Source organism: Protomyctophum bolini, assembly GCF_963924005.1.
Source record: "Protomyctophum bolini genome assembly, chromosome: 8".
NCBI lineage: Eukaryota > Metazoa > Chordata > Actinopteri > Myctophiformes > Myctophidae > Protomyctophum > Protomyctophum bolini.
This window is the reverse complement of record NC_137869.1, coordinates 10870330-10896045: the sequence shown is the minus strand read 5'-3', so window position 1 is coordinate 10896045 and position 25716 is coordinate 10870330. Positions and strand designations below refer to the sequence as shown.

The following is a 25716-nucleotide window of genomic DNA, read 5'->3' as shown; positions in this document are numbered from 1 at the left end:
ATGTTGATGTTGAGTGTAATGACGTACATTTGTGGGTGTACAGTGTGGATAGTATTACGGTTATACATGGACGCAACAGTGGGTGTCAGAGCGGTTTGAAGTTGCTTTTCAATGATACTTTCCCACTATTTTCCTATTTGTACTCAGTGATGACATACAGTACAGCAGCTGTAAGGAGTCATGTTTATACAGTAGGTATTATGACCATGAGAGCTATTGGGAAGTGATTACTGTGACCTCAGGATGACCTCTGGTGCTACATCCTTCCTGTTAACATCCTGTGACATGAGTCATGGGCTGATGTACATACGGACTGACTGACTGACTGAACAAACGAATGAATGACTTAAGTTGAAGTAGTATCCTTTCATTAAATGATCTCAATTATCTTTAAGTGAACAAATTAAAGGATACATAGACGTACAGTATACAGAACAACTCAAATGCATTGGCTACAATCTGATATATTATCTACTGTAGGCTACCTACAGTAGTCTTTCCTTTGGGAAAAGCTAAAGTTGAACGTACAGATTTGGAGTAAAAAAAGAAAAGGACAAATTGAAGAAAGGGGGAGGACTCAACCAAATGCAATGTTTCTGAGAAATGACATGTCTGTCCCGCTATGACAATGGTATTGTTTCAAGGTAGAAAGGACTGGAGTCACTGAAGGGAGTTACTGGAAGCAATGTGAGATAATCCAACATGACAGCATTAGCTGGACAATGTGCTTTTTCTAAAAGAAAATGTCCACCGTAGACATGTTATGAGCTACTTCCTGTTAATAAATTCCTTGCAGATTATTCTTCTACGTGTCAGAGTTTGGAAGCAACCTCCTGCTGCCCACTGCATTACATGTGCAAATTCAAAACAGGTGGCACGCAGGGACGTTGAGTGATATCCAACGAGCACTTCCAAACACTAAGAAAGAAAATAACCTGCAAGGAATTTCTTGACAGGAAGTAGCTCATAACATGTCTACGGTGGAATTGCAGCTAGAAAGAGGATAATTAAAGTTTTTCGTACAGCTGCAATGTTGGTGGGTTTGACGTCGTTTAATACAATCAGAACGGACTTTTGTATTTGGGTGAATGGGCTGTCAATGGGAAATAACACATGGTAATAAAATAGTTACCACCTTGCTGGCAAGATGGACGCGGTCTGCATATGGTCAATGCATAGACCTTTTGGGGTCCTTGACATGAAAATGTTGGAGAACCACAAGCAGCCTGCTGTGTGCTGGACTGCTGGTACAGCCGTTAAAGAAAAAGTTGATCAAATAATTACTTTCCTGTGATCATATCAGCTAGCAGTAGTTGAATTTGTGTGTGTGTGTGTGTGTGTGTGTGTGTGTGTGTGTGTGTGTGTGTGTGTGTGTGTGTGTGTGTGTGTGTGTGTGTGTGTGTGTGTGTGAGGCTGTTTATGCACTTGAATGTCTTCCGCTGCTTGTTCTGAAGAGTGGAAACCAGGGTCTGGCTCTGTGTCTGGCTGTCTGGTACAGTAAGTGGTAGTCATGGTTACAGCTCCTGTTTGTCTCAGTGTTACCCTCAGTGTCAAACGGAGGTTTCTTAACAATTGGGACCCTGCTAAGATTGTTTTAATTAGGCTCTATTATTCTCTGAGGAATTGTAATAAGCGTAAATGTTGCGGAAATGAACAACAAAGGCCTGGAATGGAGTCAACAAGTTCACAACATCAATGCTACTGTAGAATGAACTAGGATCTTATTTCTTTCATAAATAACCACTGTTTTTGGGCATGTCATTATACATAGGTAGGTAGGCAAACGAATTAAAATGTGTCTTCCAAAATGTTAATCTTCTGGAAGTCTTGTGAGATGAGACTTGGCCTGTGTTTTGAGACACAGCCTTCGTATCAACACTACTAAAGTTAGTTGGGACACTACCGCTGTAGACTGCATGCAGAGATGCTGAGGAATATCTGCAAAAATATATATTTTTGAGTGGATTTAATAGGCGATAATAAATCAATTCAACGCTCCCATTCTAAGGATTCTATTCTAAAAATATCAATTGTACTAATCTGTAGAGGATAGAATAACATTAGAAAACTCGTTGCATAATAAATACAAAAATACAAAAAAACACAGACATACAGAGTGACCATCATTGATGATTAATGGAAAGAAAGAAAGAAAGAAAGAAAGAAAGAAAGAAAAAACAAAGAAAGAAAGAAGAATTAATCCTGAGGATATCGCTCATGTGAACCAATATATTTCCCCAACTCTGGCCCTAAAATGAAGGGCAGCTCGATTACCTTTTACATCCCAGGCCCCAGTGGGACATTTCTCACAGAGGGATTCATCAGGAAACTGTCTTTTTTTCCATCACAGAGCTTGACATTTAGCTGAAGGTCTATTTTGGGAATAGACCTCCTGATCATTTCCTAACATCCATCTATGCAGGCGGGCTTTTGGAACAGTGCATTTCCAAAATGATGAAACTCTCAAACGGATTACAACAGTATTACATCAATTCCAGCTCTGAGGAATTGGTTTAACCGGGGATCTTTGGCGCGGATATTGGGGGTACAATATTGATGACATCTGTATCAAATGATCAATACCTCCCACAAAGAAGACGTCAAAGCTTTAGGTTTCCATTTCTAAAGCAAAAGTGGCAGTCAATTTGCTGGTATATCAACTCTTACGTATTTCAAGTCCACAATGTGAAGTAAATTGTCTCACCCTGGACCCCAAACTCATGAAAATCCATAAAAAAGGACTTATTTGAAGCCACCACAGCAAGCAGACCCAAAGAATATTTAATATATTCTTTATTGCGACAGCAGGTCCCATTTACTATGAAAACATGTACTGTAGGCATATTTGCCGTCATTTTGTTAGTTAGTCAACCCCAGGCATGACTGCCATGCCTCGTGATGTCACGTGATATCACGTGACATCATCAGGGATGGAGATCCCTGATGTCATCAATATTGGCCAGCAACTCTACATCTCACCTCAAACCCTTAGATCTCCATATATGGAGCTGACCTTTTCTGACATTCCATATCTTGATCCTTCCCCATCCATCCTTCCTCTTCGATGTCTCCCTTTTGACTGATATCTGTCCATTTAAACTCTAGACACCAGTTATTAATGCAGCTGCATCCGGCAGTTGACGAAAACTATAGAGTTCTCAACAGGCCCGAAAATGAAGGCCCGGCCTTACCTGGGCCCTCATCAAACCCTGTACACTCAAGACACTGCCCCCGCTGCCACTCTTAGATCTCCATACAGTATATGGAGCTGACCTGTTCTGACATTCCATATGTTGATTTGACCTCATCAAACCCTGTACACTCAAGACATGCTCTTTATAGGGCCAGTACAGAATTCATTCCATATGTTGATCTGACCCCCCCATGCCAAAGCGCCAACACTCGCCCAACAGTCTGCTGTCACCCAGGCGGATGCGTGCACGCGACCTCGCCCTAAATGGCGTCTTAATGGTTATAGTGTATATAGAATATACAGTAATGCCACAACATATCTAATAATATGTAAAACAGTTGGATACTGCAGTTATTATTAGGAAATAGGACAGTAACAAAACTAGGACATGTATGTTATTATTATATGTATACTTGGGTAGAAAGTCATATAGCAGATGCTCTCATTTAGCATCATTTACAGTCTAAGCACACACAGCACATGAAATACATAATGTACAGTAAGTGTGGGGGAGAGTGAGTGAGAGAGAGAGAGAGAGAGAGAGAGAGAGAGATTATATTTTCACCTTCCACCTTCCGTCTATTTTCACTTCCATTTAAAAGTTATATCTGTGGAATTTATGGAATTTATTTTGATTGTTTAATTTTTTTTCATGCAATTCTTTGGAAAAATGGCTTGAATTTCTTTATAATGCATGGAAAGGAGGGGGGGTGGATATTCAAGAGCGACCCACAAAAATTGCCCTGCGACTCACAATTGGGTCCAAACCCACTGTTTGGGAAGCTTTAGAGAGCATTCCATGGGCTGGTAAATTGCAGTGTTGGATCTTTTTTCCATGACATTCCCTGGTTTGTTGGGAGTCAATCTTCTCTGGGTCACAGTCCTATATTTCCCCTACTGCTCATGTTGCATTATGTACAATGCAGCAGACTACGAGTCTACACATGTAACCAAATGAACCTTTGCAGGTCCATTTGGTTACATTTGTAGACTCTTGGATAACAAATGAAGGATTTACTGTGTGTGCTATTACTGTGTAACTATTAAAGTAATTAAACAGTTCACAACTCTCTTTGAACAGAACAGGGTAAAAGGTCATTCAAACACCAACACTGTGCTCCCAACTGTCATACATTTACCATCATCACCTTTCCTTGTCATCAGCATCCTTTAATGATCAAAACCACTATATCATCAATCATTATCATCATCATTGACGTCATTATCCTCATTTCACAGTAGAAGTGCTATGAACTTGAACTGTGAGCAGTCACTCAGAAATCATAACAAGTCCGCACCACAAACCACCAGAAGACCTACGCGTGCTATTCCTATTTCCTCTCTGTTTACGCCGCGTCACCATAACGACACTGTACATGCAGTGGCACTGTAAAGAAAGCACTGCCAAACCGTGAAGCACTCCACCCCGTGGGCAAGCAAGCCCAATACTTCCAGTTGTTCTCAGAGGTCCTGTTTCAGGAGCTTCAAATGGGTCTCCGAAATGCAAAACGTTGTTTCAAAAGGCCTTTTCACTGCCAATGGCCAAGTTCATGGAATTAAAGGTGGCTGAATTATTCCATGCAAGCATCTCAGCCATGCAGTAGTGCATTGGTTCTCAAAGAGCGTTTCAGGGACCCTGAGGGGGTTTCGGGGGTCCCCAGCTAAACTAGCTGGTTATCTTTAACATAATTACATGTACATCAAATTATAACTAGAGAATGTAGAGTTTCACTGCTCTATGCCAGTGGTTCTAAAGGTGGGGCTCAGTGTTCCTTTAGGTTGTTCGAAAGGGCCGCTTGCAGGTCTGTAACTCAGTGTACAAATGGAATCAAATTGACCCTTATGGGCTCATTGGTCTTACTCTTATGGGCTCATTGGTTCTATTTTATGGGGGTCCTTGAAGATGATGCCCCTCATGTTGTTTGCATCTCTGGGTGCAAGATAGTAGAGGATCAATTTATCTAAGGCAGCATCAATCCCAAATTTAACAAAACTATCCCACCGCTGAGAAAACGTAGGCATTCCATTGGTCCACAGGACTTGACCCCCACTGTATTGTGCCACTCTAAAAGGTCAATAGAGCTGTGAATGTTATTGTTGTGCCAATACATGTATCCTGGTCACACGGTTCATATATCCAGTTAAACCCATCTCTCTGGGTGATTATCTGTGTTGATTTTTGGGTGTGAGAGTAATTTTCTCACACGTACAGACATACCATATGTACACAGACAAAGGTCATAAAGGTGCAACACAAAATGTCCATTCACAACATGCTTGCAGCAGCGCTCACTCAGACATGCTACTACCAAACCTACTAAAGTGACACAAACGCACACACAAATGAGTGGAAGAACTCGTTTCATGTGGATTAGCCTAATTAACTGTTGTCACAACAGACACACCTCTCCCTGCACACCTGTCCACCTAAGAAAACACAGCGACAAGCAAAGTTCTTTACAATTAGCCAGTACTTTCCACAGGAAATCCACTTTCCACAGGAAACCATGGGTCTCAGGGGTGGCTCTACCCACCTAGAGGCACAGGAGATCTAAGCTGCCTTACACTTAACCCAATATGAATTGCGTCACATTGTTTGGCCAGTATAAATTTGTCTTCACACAAAACAAATACAGGTAACCTTGTGAAGGTTACCTGAAGGCTGATTAAGTGTAGCTCACTCAACATCCATCTCAGCCGATTCTTCAAAACAATTCTATTCTATTCTCATTGTGGTGCTGTATCTTGGTCTTTCCTATAAAACTACATCTCAAATCTTGTAACACTGTGAGACTTGGCAGTCTGCTCTGTCTGCAGAATAGTCTGCCTTTTCTTTTTTTATGGTCTGCAGCCATACTTCACCACCGACAATTCCCACTGGGCCAAGCCTCAGTCCGGTAGGTCATCTAGGTTTGGACCTCCAGTATCCTGAATTACTTAAAACATTGATTCACAACCTATGGGCCAGGGACCACTGGTGGGCTGTGAGGATATTGCATGTGGGCTCCACAATAGTTGGCAAAACACAAGATTTGAATTAATTATAACAGCATTCAGTCATTTGGGTGATTTGGAAAACCCCCCGGTCTGTCCCGGTAACAAGATGTGCACATGCACGCACTACAGTGGGGGGACACGCAACAGGCCAACAGCACGCACACCAATTGATTGATCATTAAAATAAAGATGCTCAGAAAATGCACGCCGCTCACCCATCTGACCACAAAGGCTGCCATGATACAGACCCTGTCAGATGGGTGGGCCAGGAACACTTTCCAGATTTTCCAGATGACCCAGAAAAGGTTGGTATTATTACAAATAAAATATTTTTGTTGCTTACTTGTTTGTTTTCTCAAGCAATGTCACATCACGTCAAACCAAAAGTAAGCCTTTTGGTAAACTAACCCTAATACAGACAAATCCTTTACTTAAACAACCATGTTAACATTGTATAAACACTCAACTGCATGCAAGATGACAGAACACAGATGTGGGATGCAGGCAGCAGGCCAAGTTTAATTCCTATTTAGGTATAATATGTTAGGTTAATTTAAAAGGGATGAAAGAACCATATTACACACAGAAAGGTCTTGTATAAGTCATCCCCTCTCATCTAGAATATTGTGTTAAAAAACAGACAGGATGTCAAATAATGTCAACACATAATTGGCTGCATTAACCTAATCCCGCAGGGCAGGCCCAATAGATCACCAAATAATGTAGTGTGGAACTTCATAACACTGTAATCTACACAGTAAAATACTAAAGTGATACTGCAGTGTATAGTTAGCCCAGAATTTACCGTCCAAAGAAGATTTCCCACTGTAAATCTATTGAGGCCCTTAATATAGGTATGGAATCAATGTTTAATGAGCTTGCGCCACTAGCCAATATGGTCTCTCAATATGGGAAATTCTTCTTGGTAGCAAATCTAACAACATTCAACCTGCCGTTCCTATTTTGGGCATTCTACTGTATAGGTTTCCCAATATAGTAGATCTACAAAACTCAACACGTTGCATCACGACACGATGTGAACTTGTAGATCGGCTATTTGTAATGTTGTACAACTATGTATATTTTGGGCTTAAGTGGCTCAGTCCAACAATGGAATCGCTATAGAGGATGAAAAGGTTGCAGACATTTCAATGTCATGGCATTTTATTCTTGGTTTTGGCTTTAGGGCAGTCTTGCTGTCGAACAGGAGGAATCTCACTAGCTAATGAAGAGAACATTCTCTACATTCAGACGAGTTGGCGCTGTATGCTCAGCTATGTCACAAAACTCAAATTCATTGTAAATTATGTAAAGTACAGCACTGCAGCGCAAAACATGTAACTTGAATGTATATTACGTTTTCTAACACCGACAGACAGTAGAGCTGTTTCACTTTCTGTTGAATTCACTGAATGTGAAGTCAGTCCATCCTGCTCATCACAACACAGTCACACAGGAGGAATGGGAAGTGTCACTGCACATGACTGCTACTGTACGTTACTGTACGCAAGCAGCCGAGCATGTACTTTAATGACACAAATGTCACATCCACCCCCCCCCACACACACACACACACACACACACACACACACACACACACACACACACACACACACACACACACACACACACACACACACACCGTTCTCTCTCTCACACACATACTGTACAGGTACATGCCATCATATCGATGCATACGTACATACATGCTATCATATCGATGCATACGTACGTACATGCTATCATATCGATGCATATGTACTGTACACGGTATATCGGCTATGGACAGAGCTAAACGCAAAAAATTACCGAAAGGTACATTTAAAAAATATATATTAAAGCTACAGTTGTAGACTTAAACACAGAGTAACACTACTTTAGCCAGCATCATATAAGATAATTAATAACCCCACTCACCTAATGCTTCGGAAGTTCAATAAGAACACAATTCCAAATGTGTATATACATTATTTAAGCGACAGGAGCATTCATATCATAAATATACATTTTTAACAAAGTCTTGCGTTTATAATCCATATGACTTCTTGTTAACATTTCCTCTGCACAGACAGACCGTAAGGAAGAATTACTGGAAAAACCACAGAAATGAGCACTACTAAAGTGTGTGTTGCGGTTGTCATCATCCTGACCTGTTAGAATGGCCATGGTTGGTGGCATGGAGTCTCCTGACGACTTCCTCGCTGAAGTCAAAATGAACCCTGCTTCGGGCACAGGGTGAGGGCCGGTGCATTGCCCCAATTCACACACACGCACACACACACCACACACACACACACACATGCACACCCTCATGCACTAGGACATACTGTATCGTCACTCTTGGACACATACGTTATGTACTACTGAATCCAACAAACACGAGCAATCTATTAAAAAGACTCATCACACACATGCATGTGTGTGATGCATCAAATAAATGCCATCAATCGTAAACTTAACAGTATGATTATACACCGACATGTCACACGCCTACATCCGCACACATAAATAGTTGAATAAAAACTCATACGCTTATAACTAAACCTATCCTATTCAGATACTTAACACATAAAGGTTCAAGACAATAAGACATTACCACTGCACTCACTGGTATAATGTTTTGCATGCACCAGAGTAAATATCTAACTACTAAGTCATACATTTAAGTACTTATCACCAATATACAGATTCTCCAATAAAAGATAAGCCAAAGATTTTGAATCATCCATCAGCCATCACTCAGCAGACATCAAAAGCATCAGGCAGGCAAAACAGCGTATAATCTACTGTAACCACTCATACACATGCAGCATGTATGCTGTATAAACACAGGCACACGCGTCACACTCCCAACTCTTCTTACTCAGTCTTTCACTCTTACGCACACACATGTACTGTACACACACACACACACATACGCCACTCCTCTGTGTTCCTCTCTTTGCCGAATGCACTGCTATTGGTCATAGGCTCTACTTCCCCCTTGTACTGTAGAATATGTGTGTTTGTGTGTGCATGCGTAAATTATGTGTGTGTGTGTGTGTGTGTGTGTGTGTGTGTGTGTGTGTGTGTGTGTGTGTGTGTGTGTGTGTGGAGCTCTGTTCCCCTGGCCCAGCAGAGCAAGGAAGAACATTGAAGTTCTGGAGTGGAATCACTGGAATGGACTTACAATGCATCCATATACAGTAGGACAAGGCTGAACTAGCCAACTGTGTTCCTAATGGACAACACACACACACACACACACACACACACACACACACACACACACACACACACACACACACACACACACACACACACACACACACACACACACACACACACACACACACACACACACACACACACACACACACACACACACACACACACACACACACACACACACACACACACACACAGGGGCAATCAAAGAATAAGTCGCCGATATGCAAACCTCCTTTACGTTTAGACCTAGACATACACATTCTAATACAAGTCATTTTAGCTTTGGTTCCAACTGGAGACACATTCAAATGAATGAGCACAACTATAAATATAATATATATAAAGTTACACCAGACCTTAATATAAGATACCATACTTCTAAATATACTATACACCCCAATATAGTACACTACGGCGAGGTTTGTTCGCTTTGATTGTGTCAGTCTAGTCGACCTTAACTGGCAGCGTGTGGATTGTCTGCCTGTGTGTGAGAGAGAGGCAGCATCTGGCACTCTTGCAGGGGGGCACAGCACCTAGCTGATTGGGTTACACACTATATCGGTGCCAAGCAGGTCAGTACCCAAGCCCTCAGGAAACTGACACAGGAACACAGTCGTCATTACTGTAGGTGGTGGTCTATGATGCAGCACACATACTGTAGGCATAGTAAGTACTAAATTGGGATTTTTTTTTCCTAAACCACAATGCATTTATTGTGCCTTATGCACTAGTAGAGCAAGGATTGAGGGAGGCCATCTGCGTCTGCGCTATATTTATTTAAATGAGGCTCAGATGGAAATACCATAAATGATAGTTACATACACAGCTGCAAGCTACCTGTGTCATAATGTTGCAACATATTATACATTGAGTTCCTCTATACCAGTGGTTCCCAAACTTTTTCATGTCAAGGACCCCAAAATTGACACTTATTAGCCCGCGGACCCCCATTTGAAGAGATATGCCGGGACCCCCTAGCATAAGAGAAGATTTTTACGGCTCTAGCAGTGATTCTCAACCCATTTCATTTCAAGGACCCCGAGTTTGACATGTAATAGGCTACGGACCCCATTTAATGGCATTTCTATCTCTGAGACCCCAATTTATATTGTAAAATCAATGTTAATTTAACTCTGAGAGTGTACAAATGGAATCAAATGGACATGGCAAGACATGGCCAAAGCATTTTCGGGGGTCCCCAGCCAAAAACATTTAGAACCCCGGCTCTAATATCGAGTTATAGAGGTGTTCTAGTTTCAGTGGATTTTATTGGATCCTCTCCTGATTTTTTATTTTACCTTTGTTACTGAGAAGCATGATGCTATCAAACATACACGCATAACATGAATATGCAGTATACATTTATTGAATCCACTAACTAAGGAAGTTTAGACATACTGAGACAGAGGGTCTAAGGGGGTCCAGGGGGTCCCCAGCAAAAAAGTATTTAATATACCATCACAATAATTTTAAACACATCCATTTACAGTAAATGTTAGCAGATGTACAAGCTCACCAAAATTATCAAAAATGTTTGGAAAATGTAAAATTTAGAATTTCTTAAAATAAATGTTCTCTTGTGGGGGCCCCTGGCACAAAACATTTTCAGATGGGGTCCGTGGTCAAATAGATATCAATTTTGAGGGTCCTTGAATTGAAAGAAATTGAGAATCTCTCTTTCATGAACCTTCATGATTTCAACTGAATACAATTTCTATGGCAGTCTAATGATGTCGTGCACACATGGTCTGTTGACACTGGAGTGAGACAAGCCTGTTCTTTGAACTGGCAATGGGGCAGTGAATGTTTTGTTTTGACTAATATATGCTCTGCATATACCCTTATTCAGAGCCATTTACACTGAGAATATAAATAAAATAAAATAATAATAAATAAATAAATAAAGTTTTGAAAAAAGTAGGCATTAATTTAACCTACAGACAGTAGAAGTCTGATCTAGAAGAATTCAGTGCATACTTACTCAAAGCTACTAAGTTGGGACATTTTGTGTATAATATAACTACTACAATCTCATTGGTTGGAGGTGGTCTCTTTAATTGTTAGACCCTCGTGTCTGTGAGGATACCAACTGGTTGCCAATGTCAATGTTAGTTGATGCAGATGCATTGTGTTAGTGTCATTGTCCTCACCTCTTCTGAACCCTCAGACTGTGTGAGGGGTGAAAGTATGGCAAAAGTGTAGTATGGCATGGAAAGTAAGTCATGGAAAGTATGGCAGAGAGAGAATGGGTGACCAAGAGAGGGCGCCATTTCATTAAGCATTGGTTCCATATGTGTACTGCCTAGCTGCATCCACAAGATGGCAATATGTAATTGCTAAGATCTAGTTACCTCTAGTCTGTACTGTGGGCAGAGTGGCTAGATGCAATTAACAGTACTCGCAAATTAATTATTTTCCAGTTGCATTCGTGTTTGTGACTCCCTTAATTTGATTCATCAGATGTTTTATTTATTATATTAAATTGATTAATTACCAGTAAAACACAACCAGTAATAAAAGTAACACACTGGTGTGAAGTGAGAGGTGCTCTTATGATCATACATCACTTATATAGCTAGCTCTCTCAGGTATGTATGTATGTACAGTATGTATGTATGTATTTGGTTAAAATGGGTAAGTTTTTTTTTTTTAAGGCAAAAGCATGCTCTATTGCACTGGCCTAAAAGTGTCTGTGTGTGTGTGTGTGTGTGTGTGTGTGTGTGTGTGTGTGTGTGTGTGTGTGTGTGTGTGTGTGTGTGTGTGTGTGTGTGTGTGTGTGTGTGTGTGTGTATATATATATATATATATACACACACCCTGATATAATCTCAAGATAAATAGACTGCACTCTGAAGTGTACACAGTGCTATGACTGATACTGCCAACCAGACAATATGATTTACAAAAATAGAAGCTCATGTGTTTGTTTCTGACAATTTGGAGACCCGGCCTGCCCGATAGCACAAACATCAGTGGTGAGTGGTGACAGGACGCACGCACGCGCACACACACCAATAAGACCACATGCACACAGAGATACAAAGCTAGTAAGAGAGAGAGAGAGAGAGAGAGAGAGAGAGACAGACAAAAAAAGACAAAACAAAAAACATTTCAGAAAGACATGGAGGTGACAAGTGAAGAACAGTAAACTTTCTGAGTTACATTGATCAGCAGCGTCTATGAGTCATGCTTGGTGGGGTACAGACTCCAGCTGTAGTATTGACGTGGTCAAAATTTGACTACGTCAATGGTTATATCTGAAATAAACAATGAGACAACTAATGAGCCCAGACTTAGATGAGACAGCACCTCCTGGGGACTGAACCTACAAAACTACAATAACAACCTGAAGGACATGTAGTCAATTTAGGAATCTGGATTTAGTTAATAGACTACATAACAGGAGTGGAAGAAGTGGGGGAGCCATAAAGAGAAAGAGATAAAACATGAAAGAAGGAGAAGGATAAAAAGTGAGGGAAGGGGGAAAAGAGTGGGTGGCAACATGATGTATTTGTGACCATAGTGACTGTGGGAGCACGGCTGTGCATGAAAGAGTAGTGAATGATAAATGAGGGTATAAGACAAGAATAGACGAGGGATGGAGAGAGAAACAGGACTAGGTTTTAAAAGCCGCTAGCCACACCCAAAGTGATTTGAACTACTATCCTTAGTGTCCCACACTCTCACTACAGAGGTGGGGTTCATATTATTGGGAAGGGGGGGGGGGGTATATTGTAAGGTTGGCAGTGTAGTGCTAGATAAATGATTAGGGTTCAGGCAGTATGGGTGCACTCAGCAAGTTTCATGGCAATACATCCATTCGATTTTGAGATATCTTGTGTGCAAGTGGAAATTTTTGCCTACAGTAATTGTGGTGCTAGATGAAAGGTCATGGGGTCACCAAAATCAGTTGGGTCCATCCTCACGGGAACATGAATGTGCACAGCAATTTCCATGACAATCCAGCCAGTGGTAACACAGGCTACAACGACAGGATAGAAAAGGAAGAAAACAAGAGGGAGTGAGAGATCTGTATGGCCCTCTTCCTATTCATGTTCAGCTCGGGTGTGAGTGAGTCATCCATAATGGCTGGTTAAACAGGTCATCATGCCTCAGTTCTCCATGAACCTAGCCTAAAGTTATTTCATAAGAACCATTCAGTTCTCCATGAACCTAGCCTAAAGTTATTTCATAAGAACCATTCAGTTCTCCATGAACCTAGCCTAAAGTTATTTTATAAGAACCATTCAGTTCTCCATGAACCTAGCCTAAAGTTATTTTATAAGAACCATTCAGTTCTCCATGAACCTAGCCTAAAGTTATTTTATAAGAACCATTCAGTTCTCCATGAACCTAGCCTAAAGTTATTTCATAAGAACCATTCAGTTCTCCATGAACCTAGCCTAAAGTTATTTTATAAGAACCATTCAGTTCTCCATGAACCTAGCCTAAAGTTATTTTATAAGAACTAACCCGACCACTTTTTGCCATGCATGCCCTGGCCCATTGCTTTAAAAATAAATCACACCTGTGTGAAGTGAGGGGCGCTCTTATTGTACAGTACATCATCATGACGTACATTCTCCATTCATTGTCAATGGGAATGTAATCTTTGTGTAGGACAAAAATACAGATTTGCTCGTCCACATATGCCGTAAATTCTCCATGCATTGTCAATCTGTAGGACGAAAATCTACACTAATAGCCGAATAAAAAAAGTGTGTGGATAGTCTGAATACGCACTTAGTAACAGGCCCACAACTCATTTTATTTCCTGAGAGAAACAGTGAGACAACAGTGTAGTTTGGCTGTTGTCAACACCTCTGCTCCAAGTGGAGGCTGAGCCCAGAACAACTGCAAAATGGAATGATGGATTGCTAGCAGCATCATTTTATTTTGTCAAAATAATGGATTGTTCAAAAAAGTGGAAAAAAGGACAGTAAAGGTGGTTACACACTGGACGCGTTTTTCAGGAAAACCAGTGGAGAAACGCCACTAAAAATAAAATAAAAACACGCTCTGTGTGCAGGGACCTTACGGTTTGGCATAATACTTTAATATTTGCTGCCCTACAGTATCTTCTCTTATTTCAAATTGAGTGAATTGAAAGTTAAATGGCTCCGGCTTCTATTTCACATCACAAAGGGATCATAATACGCAAGTGACGTACATACAGTAAGTGAACAGAGTCAGGTGAAGGACCATGGAGACATTGTGCTCTAGGCGTAAAAAGCAATAAAGGGTGAATCCTGCTAACATACTGTAGCAGATGATTAAACTGCATGCTATCATGACTTTTATCAGTATTTTTGCTGTTGCTCCTGAATCTTTGAGCTGGTTTCAGAAATACACAGGATGAACAGTGTTTCAGAAAGTGAGAAAAAGCAGTGCCAAAACGATTGTTGATCTGACCATTGCTGGAAAATGAATACGATGGGAGCTTGTACAAACTGAATACGATGGGAGCTTGGACAAAACATATTGTCAGTTGCTGTTGTGACAATAAAGAAGTTGAAGTTGTCCTTGAGTCTTCGGAAGCCTCACTAAGGTTACTTAGGAACAGTTGTGCATTGCTGTGAAATCTCACTAAGGCGACATACAGACGGCTGTGCATTGCTGTACGGCAACTAAAGAAGCTTTCACCGACATCTGCACATCACTTGACATTACAGTGATATCAGTACAGGAAAGTAATATGTGTGTACACACACACACATACACACACACACACACACACACACACACACACACACACACACACACACACACACACACACACACACACACAGTCGCATGCACCAACAATGCTCTGCACTTGTCACTTCCCTTAAAGCTTTCAAAGGCTTCCATTCAACACTTGTAAAGGTGAGGAAGAGAGGGGTGAAGAGGTTAAGGGGTGATAAAGCGAGCACTAGGAGAGCAAAAAGAAATGGACATGAGGTCGGGATGTCAAAAACACAGCGACTTCACTCGCCTGCAATGTCATTTCTGTAAGATGTGATGTGTCAATACTGTCTTTGTCCATTCTTGACTCTGATGAAGATGTACTAACATGGACACGTTACTTCGGCTAAATAAGAAAAAGAGAATGGGTTTTTTCAGTGGAGTGCTAGACCCAAAATCCAGTATACACAAAGGCTAGCACATCCAACATTTCAAATCAATGGAGGACAAAGTACTCACATCTCCACTTTTTTTTTATTGCCACACACCAGTAAACGATAAATGCTAATGGTAACGTTAGTCTATACAGTAGCAGAAATAAAGGCCATAACTGTGCGTGTGCTCCAGGGATTGGTTCCCTGTTTTGCAGCTCTCTGTTTCTCAGGTTCCTCTGCTGTTGCTAACCTAATCCCCTATTCACTGTACTGTACGCCCCTCCTGATGGCAACGCTGGGTGCCCCTGACGTCAGCAGCCTGTACACTATGTTATCCAATCCATGATGCAGCCACATGCCCAGTAATGTGCACCTCACACACGCATTTTGAACTCTGAATGGCACTAATGATTACAGGACTCTTCCGGTGAATTGCATTTGTCTATATGGGTGATAATGTGATGGGTTCTAAAAAATAAAATAATCACACCTGTGAGAAATGAGCGGTGCAACTATACTTTTATTGTGATAGTTACTGTACTGTATTGTACTCTGTACTGTACTGTACTGTACTGTACTGTACTGTACTAACTGTACTGTACTGTACTGTACTGTACTGTACTGTACTGTACTGTACTGTACTGTACTGTACTGTACTGATTTTTATTGTTAGTTATATACTCGTATTGTTATAGTTAGCCTATAGTAGTCTCTAGTAGTCATTTTTCCTTTATTTTTGAACATGGGTTCTCAGACTGTAGTTACTGTATAGTTATCAGTGTCCTCAACAGTGCCACTTGAGGTCACCCAACGGTACTGTTCATACCCCAAACAGACATAGACACATAGACACAGAGGGACACACAAAGCCAGGCATTGGAGCAGTGTGCACCGAGAAAAATAGGAAGAACACATAAATAGACTGTCCATCCTTCCACCACTTTCAGAAAAAATAGCTGTGATTTTGGTGGAGCAATGGCATTTCTTAAAACACTGCAATTTGTCAAAAACTCAAGATGTGTCAATTAGAAACTTAATACGCTGGGAAATGAACCTACTTGGCAAACGTTCCACTTGCACACAAGTTATGTATCTCAAAATGTAATGGGTGGATTAATTGCCATGAAATGCAATGTGTTCAACAATTATGAACCCACAGAAGATATTAAGCCTATAACTGAGTGACCATTACGTATTCTCTAGTGCCACACACAGGCCAAAATATAACATTTCCAGACAAGATACAGCATGTAATTTGTTTGAGTCCAGGATGAACTCGACCCTCTAGACTAGAGACACCCCTTTGTCCAACATTTCCAGTTGAGTGCAAGTAGCAGCACGGATGTTTTGAATACTTCTGAGAGATGCTTTCCTTGTGACAAAGGGACACATACAATGGTACAATGTATGCCCATTTATCAGCACAATTATACTGACTATTCAATTATACTAACTGTGTCCCCAAACTCAATTATTATAGGGAGATCCAGGACACACATCACAAGGGTATAATCATTATGTCCAAACTGTGTGTGTGTGTGTGTGTGTGTGTGTGTGTGTGCGCGTGTGTGTGTACATTCAGGTCATCACAAAATAATTAGCGTAATGATCCTGTTAAATTACGTGTGTGAGTGCCTGCGCACGAGGGCACGCACGCCTGTGCATGTGTAGGGAGGGAGATTTGAGACAAAGATGAATCATGGTTGGGATTAGTGTCCTGAAACTGGCACAAGAGCTGGGCAGACTTTCAGCTCATTTCTTATTCTCCACCACATCCGTTGCCTAGCTGTAAGACGTTTTTACAACAAAGTTTTAAACTAGCAGCTGTAGAAATGTATTCAGATTGAGCAACTATATGACCTATTTATTGCCTTAAATAAATACGTTGTTCACAAATAAGCTGCCAGAGTTGAAAAACTCATGAAGCTCTCTTGGCTGGGCAGCACTGGAGCTATACCCCTGGTCCCACAATAAGTGAGGCTACTTTGTTTAGGCATGTTGTTTAGTTCTAACTAAATCAGCCTATCTCTAAGAGAGATGCCAGCCAGCCGTAGAAGAAAACTCATTTCGGCTGCTTGTATTCGCGACCATAATTATTTTGGTCATGACCCACTTCATGACCATAGGAGAGAGTAGGAACGAAGATTGCTCGGTAGACAGAGAGCTTTGCCTTCTGCCTCAGCTCTCTTTTCGTCACAACAATGCGGTACTGCGACTGCAATACTGCCCCTGCTGCACAATCCATTGGTTTCCTGCTGAGAACCATGGCCTCAGATTTGAAGATGGGCAGCCCTGGCGGAGGCCAACCCCCACCGGAAATTAATCTGACTTACTCCCGAGCACACGGACACAGCTCTTGCTTTAGGTGTACAGAGATTGGATGGCCCTCAACAAGATACCCCTCACCCCATACTCCCGCAGCAACTCCCAGAGAACCTCCCGGTGGACCCGGTCATATGCCTTCTCCAAATCCACAAAACGCATACTCCCAGGCCTTCTCCAGGATCCCTGCGAGAGTATAGATCTGGTAAGTTGTTCCACGGCCAGGACAGAATCCACATTGCTCCTCTTGAATCTGAGGTTCGACTATCGGCCCTCCTTTCCAGTACCTTGGCGTAAACTTTCCCAGGGAGGCTGAGAGCACCCAGATCCTTCAACATTTCGGGACGAATCTCATCAACCCCCGGAGCTTTGGCACTGTGGAGCTGTGTTGCAGCCCAGCAGCCATTACTGTTTGCAGTATAGGCGATATTTCTGTGTTGATTAGCATGTACATGGGTAAGGCCAACATCAGACTACACAAATTCAGTCTGATATCAGTGCGGTTTTGCCACTGCCGAAACAATTTCTGTGGAAATACTGTACCAATAAAGTTCTCTTCACAACCCCATAGTGCAAGCAAGGCTGAACCAAACTGATGCCTTCTGCCTACAGTATCTCTCCTCTGCTCTATTCGGCACTTTGAGACAGCACCCGTGGACAGACAGACAGACAGAAATGCACACACACACACACGCGCACACGCACACGCACACGCACACACACACACACACACACACACACACACACAGTGTTTAAATATAAATATGTGTACATGTGCAGGCATACATAAGTGTGAACAATAAGTGGGCAGTGAAGACATGTGTCTTTGTTGCTGCATAGGGAGACAAAATGGCAATGTGTGGGGATCGAAGACAGGAGGAGGGGTAATTTTTTGTGGAATGGGTGTTGTCACACCTTGTTTCTTTTCATCTGCACTGTAGTGTTATGAGCAACTTCCACCTTCACACACTACAAGTGACAATCCACAGGAAATTGATTCTTAGCCAGTACACATTCACACAGTGAGTAACAAATACGAAAATACACACACACACACACACACACACACACACACACACACACACACACACACACACACACACACACACACACACACACACACACACACACACACACACACACACACACACACACACACACACACACACACACACACACACACACACACACACACAGTATAAACAATCACCTGGCCCATGCACATACCCGATCCATGAGTGCCGGCGATATTGGAAAGTGCTATAATTAACGTCCGACGATGACGTCATCGTCTTCTCTTCTTAATTGCTTGGTCCTCGGACACAACGATGACTTTAGTTTTATTCACAAAAGTCTCAGAAGTGACTTCTTGGAGATGATAATAATTGCCACCTCCTGCTGTTTTTAAATCAATCCTCCAAAGTGCTAAACACAGGCATCACATGGCCCATGTTTCAATTGCCACACAGCTGGCATCACATGGCATCATACATCAATGGAGTAGCAGTGGTTTGCTCGTAGTGGCAACAGAAACCCACACTCGCGAGTATGTGCTGCACCTTCCCTTAGGTCCATCCATGGTACTGAAGTTCTGTATTTTCTGAAATTGATTAAGACTAAAATGTAGACTGAAATATCATCTTGGATCTCCAAGTAAATCTGTAGAGACTGTTCCCCGAAGATACTTTCTATGTTGTTTGGCTGAAATCTTTCTCAAGTTCCTTCGATGAAAGGCCTGTATGGTGTAGTCCACTACATACAAAACATTTTGTGTATGTAGATGTGTATGTTCAGAAATGTATTTCTGAACAGAGTCCTCATCCCATTGTCCCTCAAGGTGTCTCCTCCATATCAATGTTTTACAGAGTTCAGCCCGTCTCCTCCCCAGCTGAAACTGATCGTGCCCCGTTTTCTGGCCCCTCTCTCACTTCAGGCCCGAGGAACGATGCACAGGTCACATTTCATGGCTGGCCTTTGATCCCTCGGTCGCTAGTAACCAAGCTACATATCTGCATAACAGAGGCAACATGAGATGAGATGTTCTCCTTTTCCCAGAAATGAGCTATACTGTAGACATCAGTGTAATGCTTAGTTTATGCATCTTAGCAAAACAGTGTCCTGCAGCAAAAATAGCCAATCTACAAGCTCACAAATAGAAAAGTGTGATCCTCTGAGCGCACCCTTTCCGGCACTCTGGCTTGATGGGTTGCTGTCAAGGTGTGAGGAAGCTGTGGTGGGGAACTGGGGATAGCGTTACTACAACATAGCAACACGCCCCATATGGACAGAAGCGAAGGGGATTTAGGAGCGCTCTATAGAGGCCCCTCAACATTGATTGGATGCGTTTATTATAGTAAGAAATAGGCCACTCCCAGTCCCAAAATGTTTTGAAGCCATTTACAGGAAAATAGTCAGTCACATTGTTTACAGTAGATACGTACAGTACAAGCTGTACCTCTATGAGAAAGCATGGCAGCCAGGTAGCATCATTACATTTTGAAATGACTGAACTATATCAGCACAACATATGTTTTCATGCCAGTCCCAGTGAAAGACACAGTTCTCCTGCAGCAGGGCCAACATGGGCTTTCTGAGACCTTAAGATCTTCAGCACATTGGGTCAGAAGCATGTCTGTTTCAATTAATTCAAGGCGTTATAGTACAATTTCATGAAAAGGATAAAAAAAGACTCTTGCTTATGTTTAGTTAAGTGACAAGAGTAATACATCTCGACCAGCCCCTGTTTAGTAGAAACAGTCTCCCTTATCTTGAATCCTCTCAGATTACCCTGCCACAGTGCACACGTCACATGTGTTCTGACCATATCACTATACATGCTGTACATGTACCTACAAGGCGTGCGATTATGTAGGCCAACTGCACACAACATGAAGTGACAGGAACCGCAGCTGCTTATGTAGCTAAAGGCTACACATTTCATGCATCCTCATGGAAATAGAAACACACTCACATATAAAACGTACCAGTTTTGAATGCTGCATGCATGCTGACTGTTTTTTCAATCGTACTGTGACATAATAGTACAGGTATATAGCATGAAGTTACACTTACAGCTTATTGTTTCATTGACAATGGCATCCCTATAATTTTTCAAAAACTTTCATTAATTTCCTAACTAATTTAAAACAATACAAAAGTTGAAATGTAGCAGATCTACAATTACAATGTGTCACACAGTGACACTTACCCTAAAGTGCTTGACAGAGTCGAACGTAATCGACGCAAGAATACATTAGGAACGGAGGGTGAGAGAAATTCCTCCCTTGCGTTGCGTCGGTTACGTGATCTGTCTCGCTCCGTCGGGTTGAGATCTGATCCCAAGCCGTTGCTTGCGTTGCGTACCTTGCGTCGAGGTCAGACACCCTGCCCACCTGGAGGCAGCAGAGAGCAAGATTTCGTTTTCCTGCTCTGCTCCTACCACCGCAAGAGGGAAGCCACACACGAACAGGCATGGCTATCTCACATTATTTCACTGGACGCCAACATGAAAGTTAAACAGGACAACGTTGCACAAGCTATGATAGTTGTGTATAATTTATAGTCTCCTACATACTTCCTACATAAATCCTCAAATCATGAACACAGCATGCAATTTACGTGAAATCTTTCACAGACTTTCCAAATTCCTACTAGGCTGAGGAATATATGCCACCATTTTCACAATGGCCTGTTATAGTGCCACCAACAGGTGGATTTTTGCAAAACACATTTTTGGAACGAAATGCCTCAAATCATCCAATTGCCCTCAATGGTGTACCATAAGAACAAATGGCACCCTTTTCACATTGGCCTATTATAGCGCCACCAGGAGGCCACAACCTGACCTGCCCTGGTGGAGACCTGTGCCCCGAGGGGCACCATTTCTAGTTTCTTCCGAAATGACACCCTGGTGAGTCTGTATGTGTACATTAAGGTATGCCCGTTGGGCACCGGCCTACTTGGGAACGATGCAAGTTGGGAACAATGAAAATGGGGAATACATAACACCCATTTTTATCTGTCTGTGTAAGTCCTTGTGCAGTGGTAAATGCCTGTGGGGAATGTGTGCAGAGTGCAAACTGACTGTGAAAAGTGGACTGACTAATCAAATGGCAGGTGTGGGGAATAAGACTGGGTTGCCATGGCAATCAATTGGCAAAGGCAGAGGCTGGACATTGTGTGGGGACTTGACAGAGCCTGACCAGAGCCTTTTGTGGCGGTTCTGGACAACCGTGTATGCAACCGTCTCATTCGGTGCATTTATTGTATGCATTCATTTCAAACACGTGCCCTCTCTCTCTCTCTCTCTCTCTCTCTCTCTCTCTCGCTAACACCTCTCTCACACACACACAGTCTGGGTTGTCACAGCAGGTAGTGCCGTCGCAATGAGCTATACCTTCTGTTCATCGTCAAAAACAGCTCACAGATGGAGCATGACTCAAAGTTCAACTAACTCACTCACATGTGCACACACAGGCAACTTTGGCAAATTAACAGAGTGCACACACACATTCACACTCACACACACACACACACACACACACACACACACACACACACACACACACACACACACACACACACAGTTAAGACATTCCTATGTCAGCTCAGAGTGATGCTGCTGACAGCAGCTTCACAGATTGCAACAGATGAGTCAAAAATCTGTTTAAAATGTCAGAGGGCAATGGTATGCACTCTTTGTCACACACGGTTTGGTATTGTAACATAATGTGCATACAGTAACTATGAAAATGCATTTTCAGTTTAATAAAGAGCTGGAGAGACATGGAGATGCAGGATGCAGACATTCTGAACCACAGTAAGGAGTTGAGCATTCTTTCTGACCTGATTGCAGAAACGAACAGAGAAGTTCGTGTCCTCCACCACAAGGCGTCTCTGGCCACAGAGGACCCATTGCACTCATTAAGTCAAGACACACTTGATACTCTGTTGTGACAGCTGCTCATCAGTTCAACTTTAACTGACTGTGGGTACAGAAATTAACCACTTAAACCCTATGGTATACTTCATTGACCGATGTCCTCCAGGGGGCCATAGTTGGTCGCCTCCTATTTTCCCTCTACACCAAATGTCTCTGACATAAATAATCGATCTACAAGCTCACAACATTGACATGTTGTGAGGTTGTAGATTGCCTATTTTCATTGGCTATTCGCCTATTTTTAAGTGGTGCAACCACTTCCTTAAGTAGCTTTGTGTGTGCCTGGCTGCCTGGCTTGGCTGGCTACCTGTGTCTGAGTACAGTACAGTACAGTACAGTACAGTACAGGGACCCCCTGGGGACCCCCACATGGTAACTGTCATTTCTCAACCGTTTTGGACGCGGGCGGCTCTCCGGAACAGGCCCGCCTCCCTGGGCGCGTTCCTGGGGGTCTGGATGTTCCGGGGACCCCCCAGGGACCCGCACATGGAGTCGCACCACTTACTTCACACGGGTGTGATTTTTTAACCAAATGTTTACTTGTTATGACATGCCAGAGAGTACCGATGCCAGGGTTCAGGTGGTTATGCCAAAAAATCTCATCTGCTTGCCATGCAACTGGACAGGATGAAGACTATGCAGTAGCTCCTCTTCATCATCATCACATATCTCATTCCACTATAGAGCGGCAAAAGACTACAAAATCAATGGAAATAAATAACGACCCACTTTAAAGTGCCGACTTAAAAATGAAGCCAGGAGAAATATTAGCACTTTGTTTCAATTGAGCCTTTTCCCATGCACCCCCAAGCCTGGTGCAGCAACAACTGTGGATGTGTGAGGATGAAAAATGAGCATGTCTGGCTGCAGCCTCTCCAGACAGAGTGTTGTGCTGGCTGGCTGGGCCTCTTCAGTGGCGGGGAGCTGTGGGCCCGAGCAGCAGCGTGGCTGACTAATTGGCTGGATGTTGCACAGAGCAGAGAGCCAAGAACAGAACCCAGCTGAGCAAGGCAGAGTGGAGCGCAACAGGCCAGGTCAAAGACTGCAGGAGGAGCATGGAGCATGGCAACACACAGCAGAACACAGGTTCTCAACCCAATTCAGGGACACCCAGTTTTATATGCATTGTGTCATGGACACCCGTTTGATACAGTTTCTCGTCAACCCTGTAAATCCACACTGTACATTCGGAAGCATTCATTTGATTGTGAGAGTGTACAAATGGAACCAAATGGACAGAGTCACAGTTACAGACCTGTGACAGACCATGGTGTAAACAATGAGCAGAATAGAATAGAATAAAATACAATAGAGTGTGACAGATCACAAAAAAATGATGAGCATAAATAACCCCCTAGCTCCCCTAGTGTTATTCACTATGTGAAAAAACTATATATATCACTATATGTTCATATACAACACACACACACACACACACACACACACACACACACACACACACACACACACACACACACACACACACACACACACACACACAGTACTGTAACTGTATAAGCCTTCATACACCATGCATCCTTTTCTTTACCACTATAGAGCATCCAATATGAGATTATGAATGACAATGTTCTGTATACATCTCCGTAATCTACGTACAGTATCTATAACTAATATCCATTATTTAATGGGATACTAGGCATACAACACTCCCTCCCCCTTCCGCTCTCTGACAGGGGGGGGGGGGGGGGGGGGTACTACATAGTCTTCATCCTGTCCATTCAGATAACTCTAACTAAATGGAACAAATAATACAATGAGAATAGAATGAGTGTGGATATAATGATATAATGTTTAATTGTGCCGAGCAGATTAAATATTATATCCACACTCATTCTATTCTCATTGTAATTTAACAATGAAACTCTTAAAAACTCTTAAAAATTAAGAGCAGGGAGATAGATATACAATAACACCTCCCCCCCCCCCCCCCCCCCCCCCCACGGGAAACTAGAACTAATAACAGAGCCCACCGGTGGGGATGGCGGTGGGAGCAAACAGCGAATAACAACCAGGAACACATAATGCAGAAGGAACGTAGGAAGAGTGCATACTTAGGTGAGCTTAAATACCCAGCCCAATTGGTCAACTGATTGCAACATCAGTGTATGACGTATAGTCTTGCATAACACTGAATAATACACCCACCCACCCACTAGTAATGCAGCGTATTAACCTCTCGAGTATACCTGACTGAACTAACTCTGCAAGCTACAGTACGTATCATTAATTGTGTCGTTGGGGAATTTTCTTGCTTTCATCCAACTTCTGTCCCTTTTAACTCAGTTTCACTGGTACTGTACCAAAGGATGCTCAGTCACTGCTAGTGTGGGCTGACACACTAAGCCACGGTGCCGCTGCACTCATCATTTCTGCAAATTATTTTGAGGGGTGCTAGCCCCTCTTATGCACAGCTTTGTGTGTTTGTGTGTATGTGCATGGAATGTGATGATTTGATTGGCTCAGCACGGAATGTGATGTATGATAAGAGCGCCCCTCACTTCACACAAGTGTGATTTTTTTGAAAAGTGCCACTTTCATGAAAGCTAAAAGAAAAATTATATTAGAAGCTGACTGGCATGGTGTGATGGAGATAGTACACAGTAAAATCCTGTGTTTGCATCGTCATATAGAACAAAATATTCCGTGGGTTTTGAAAGTTTTGAAAGAAGTGAAAACGCTCAAAATCGATGGCAGTGTGGGCATACTGTTCAAGAGAATCTCTGGCAATTTATGAGTTAATTGTATTGAAGTATGCATGTGTGCAGACTAGCATACTTTACACTAGACTACACCATGGTGACACGTGATATACAGTCTCCTGTTTCCTACACACACAACAGGAACGCCACCGCTGACGTCACTGCAAAGTTAGCAACAAAGCAGAAAATAATGATCGCATACATCGGTTCCACAGGGCACAAGTCTATTTCACC

At 42.3% G+C, this 25716-nt stretch overlaps 1 protein-coding gene across 3 annotated transcripts in view; it reads right to left on the bottom strand.

Moving 5' to 3' along the window:
- Positions 1-25716, bottom strand: part of pde4ba (phosphodiesterase 4B, cAMP-specific a) — a 171025-nt gene that overhangs the window by 69033 nt on the left and 76276 nt on the right. The window contains exon 1 of one of the 3 annotated variants that reach the window (XM_080770939.1): positions 8341-8448. The exons of the other annotated variants lie outside the window; for them this stretch is intronic. Within the exon in view, the coding sequence (XP_080627065.1) occupies positions 8341-8441 (101 nt within the window). The 5' untranslated portion in view covers positions 8442-8448. Of the gene's footprint in view, positions 1-8340; positions 8449-25716 lie in introns of those variants that run through there. 3 annotated transcript variants of the gene reach the window in all.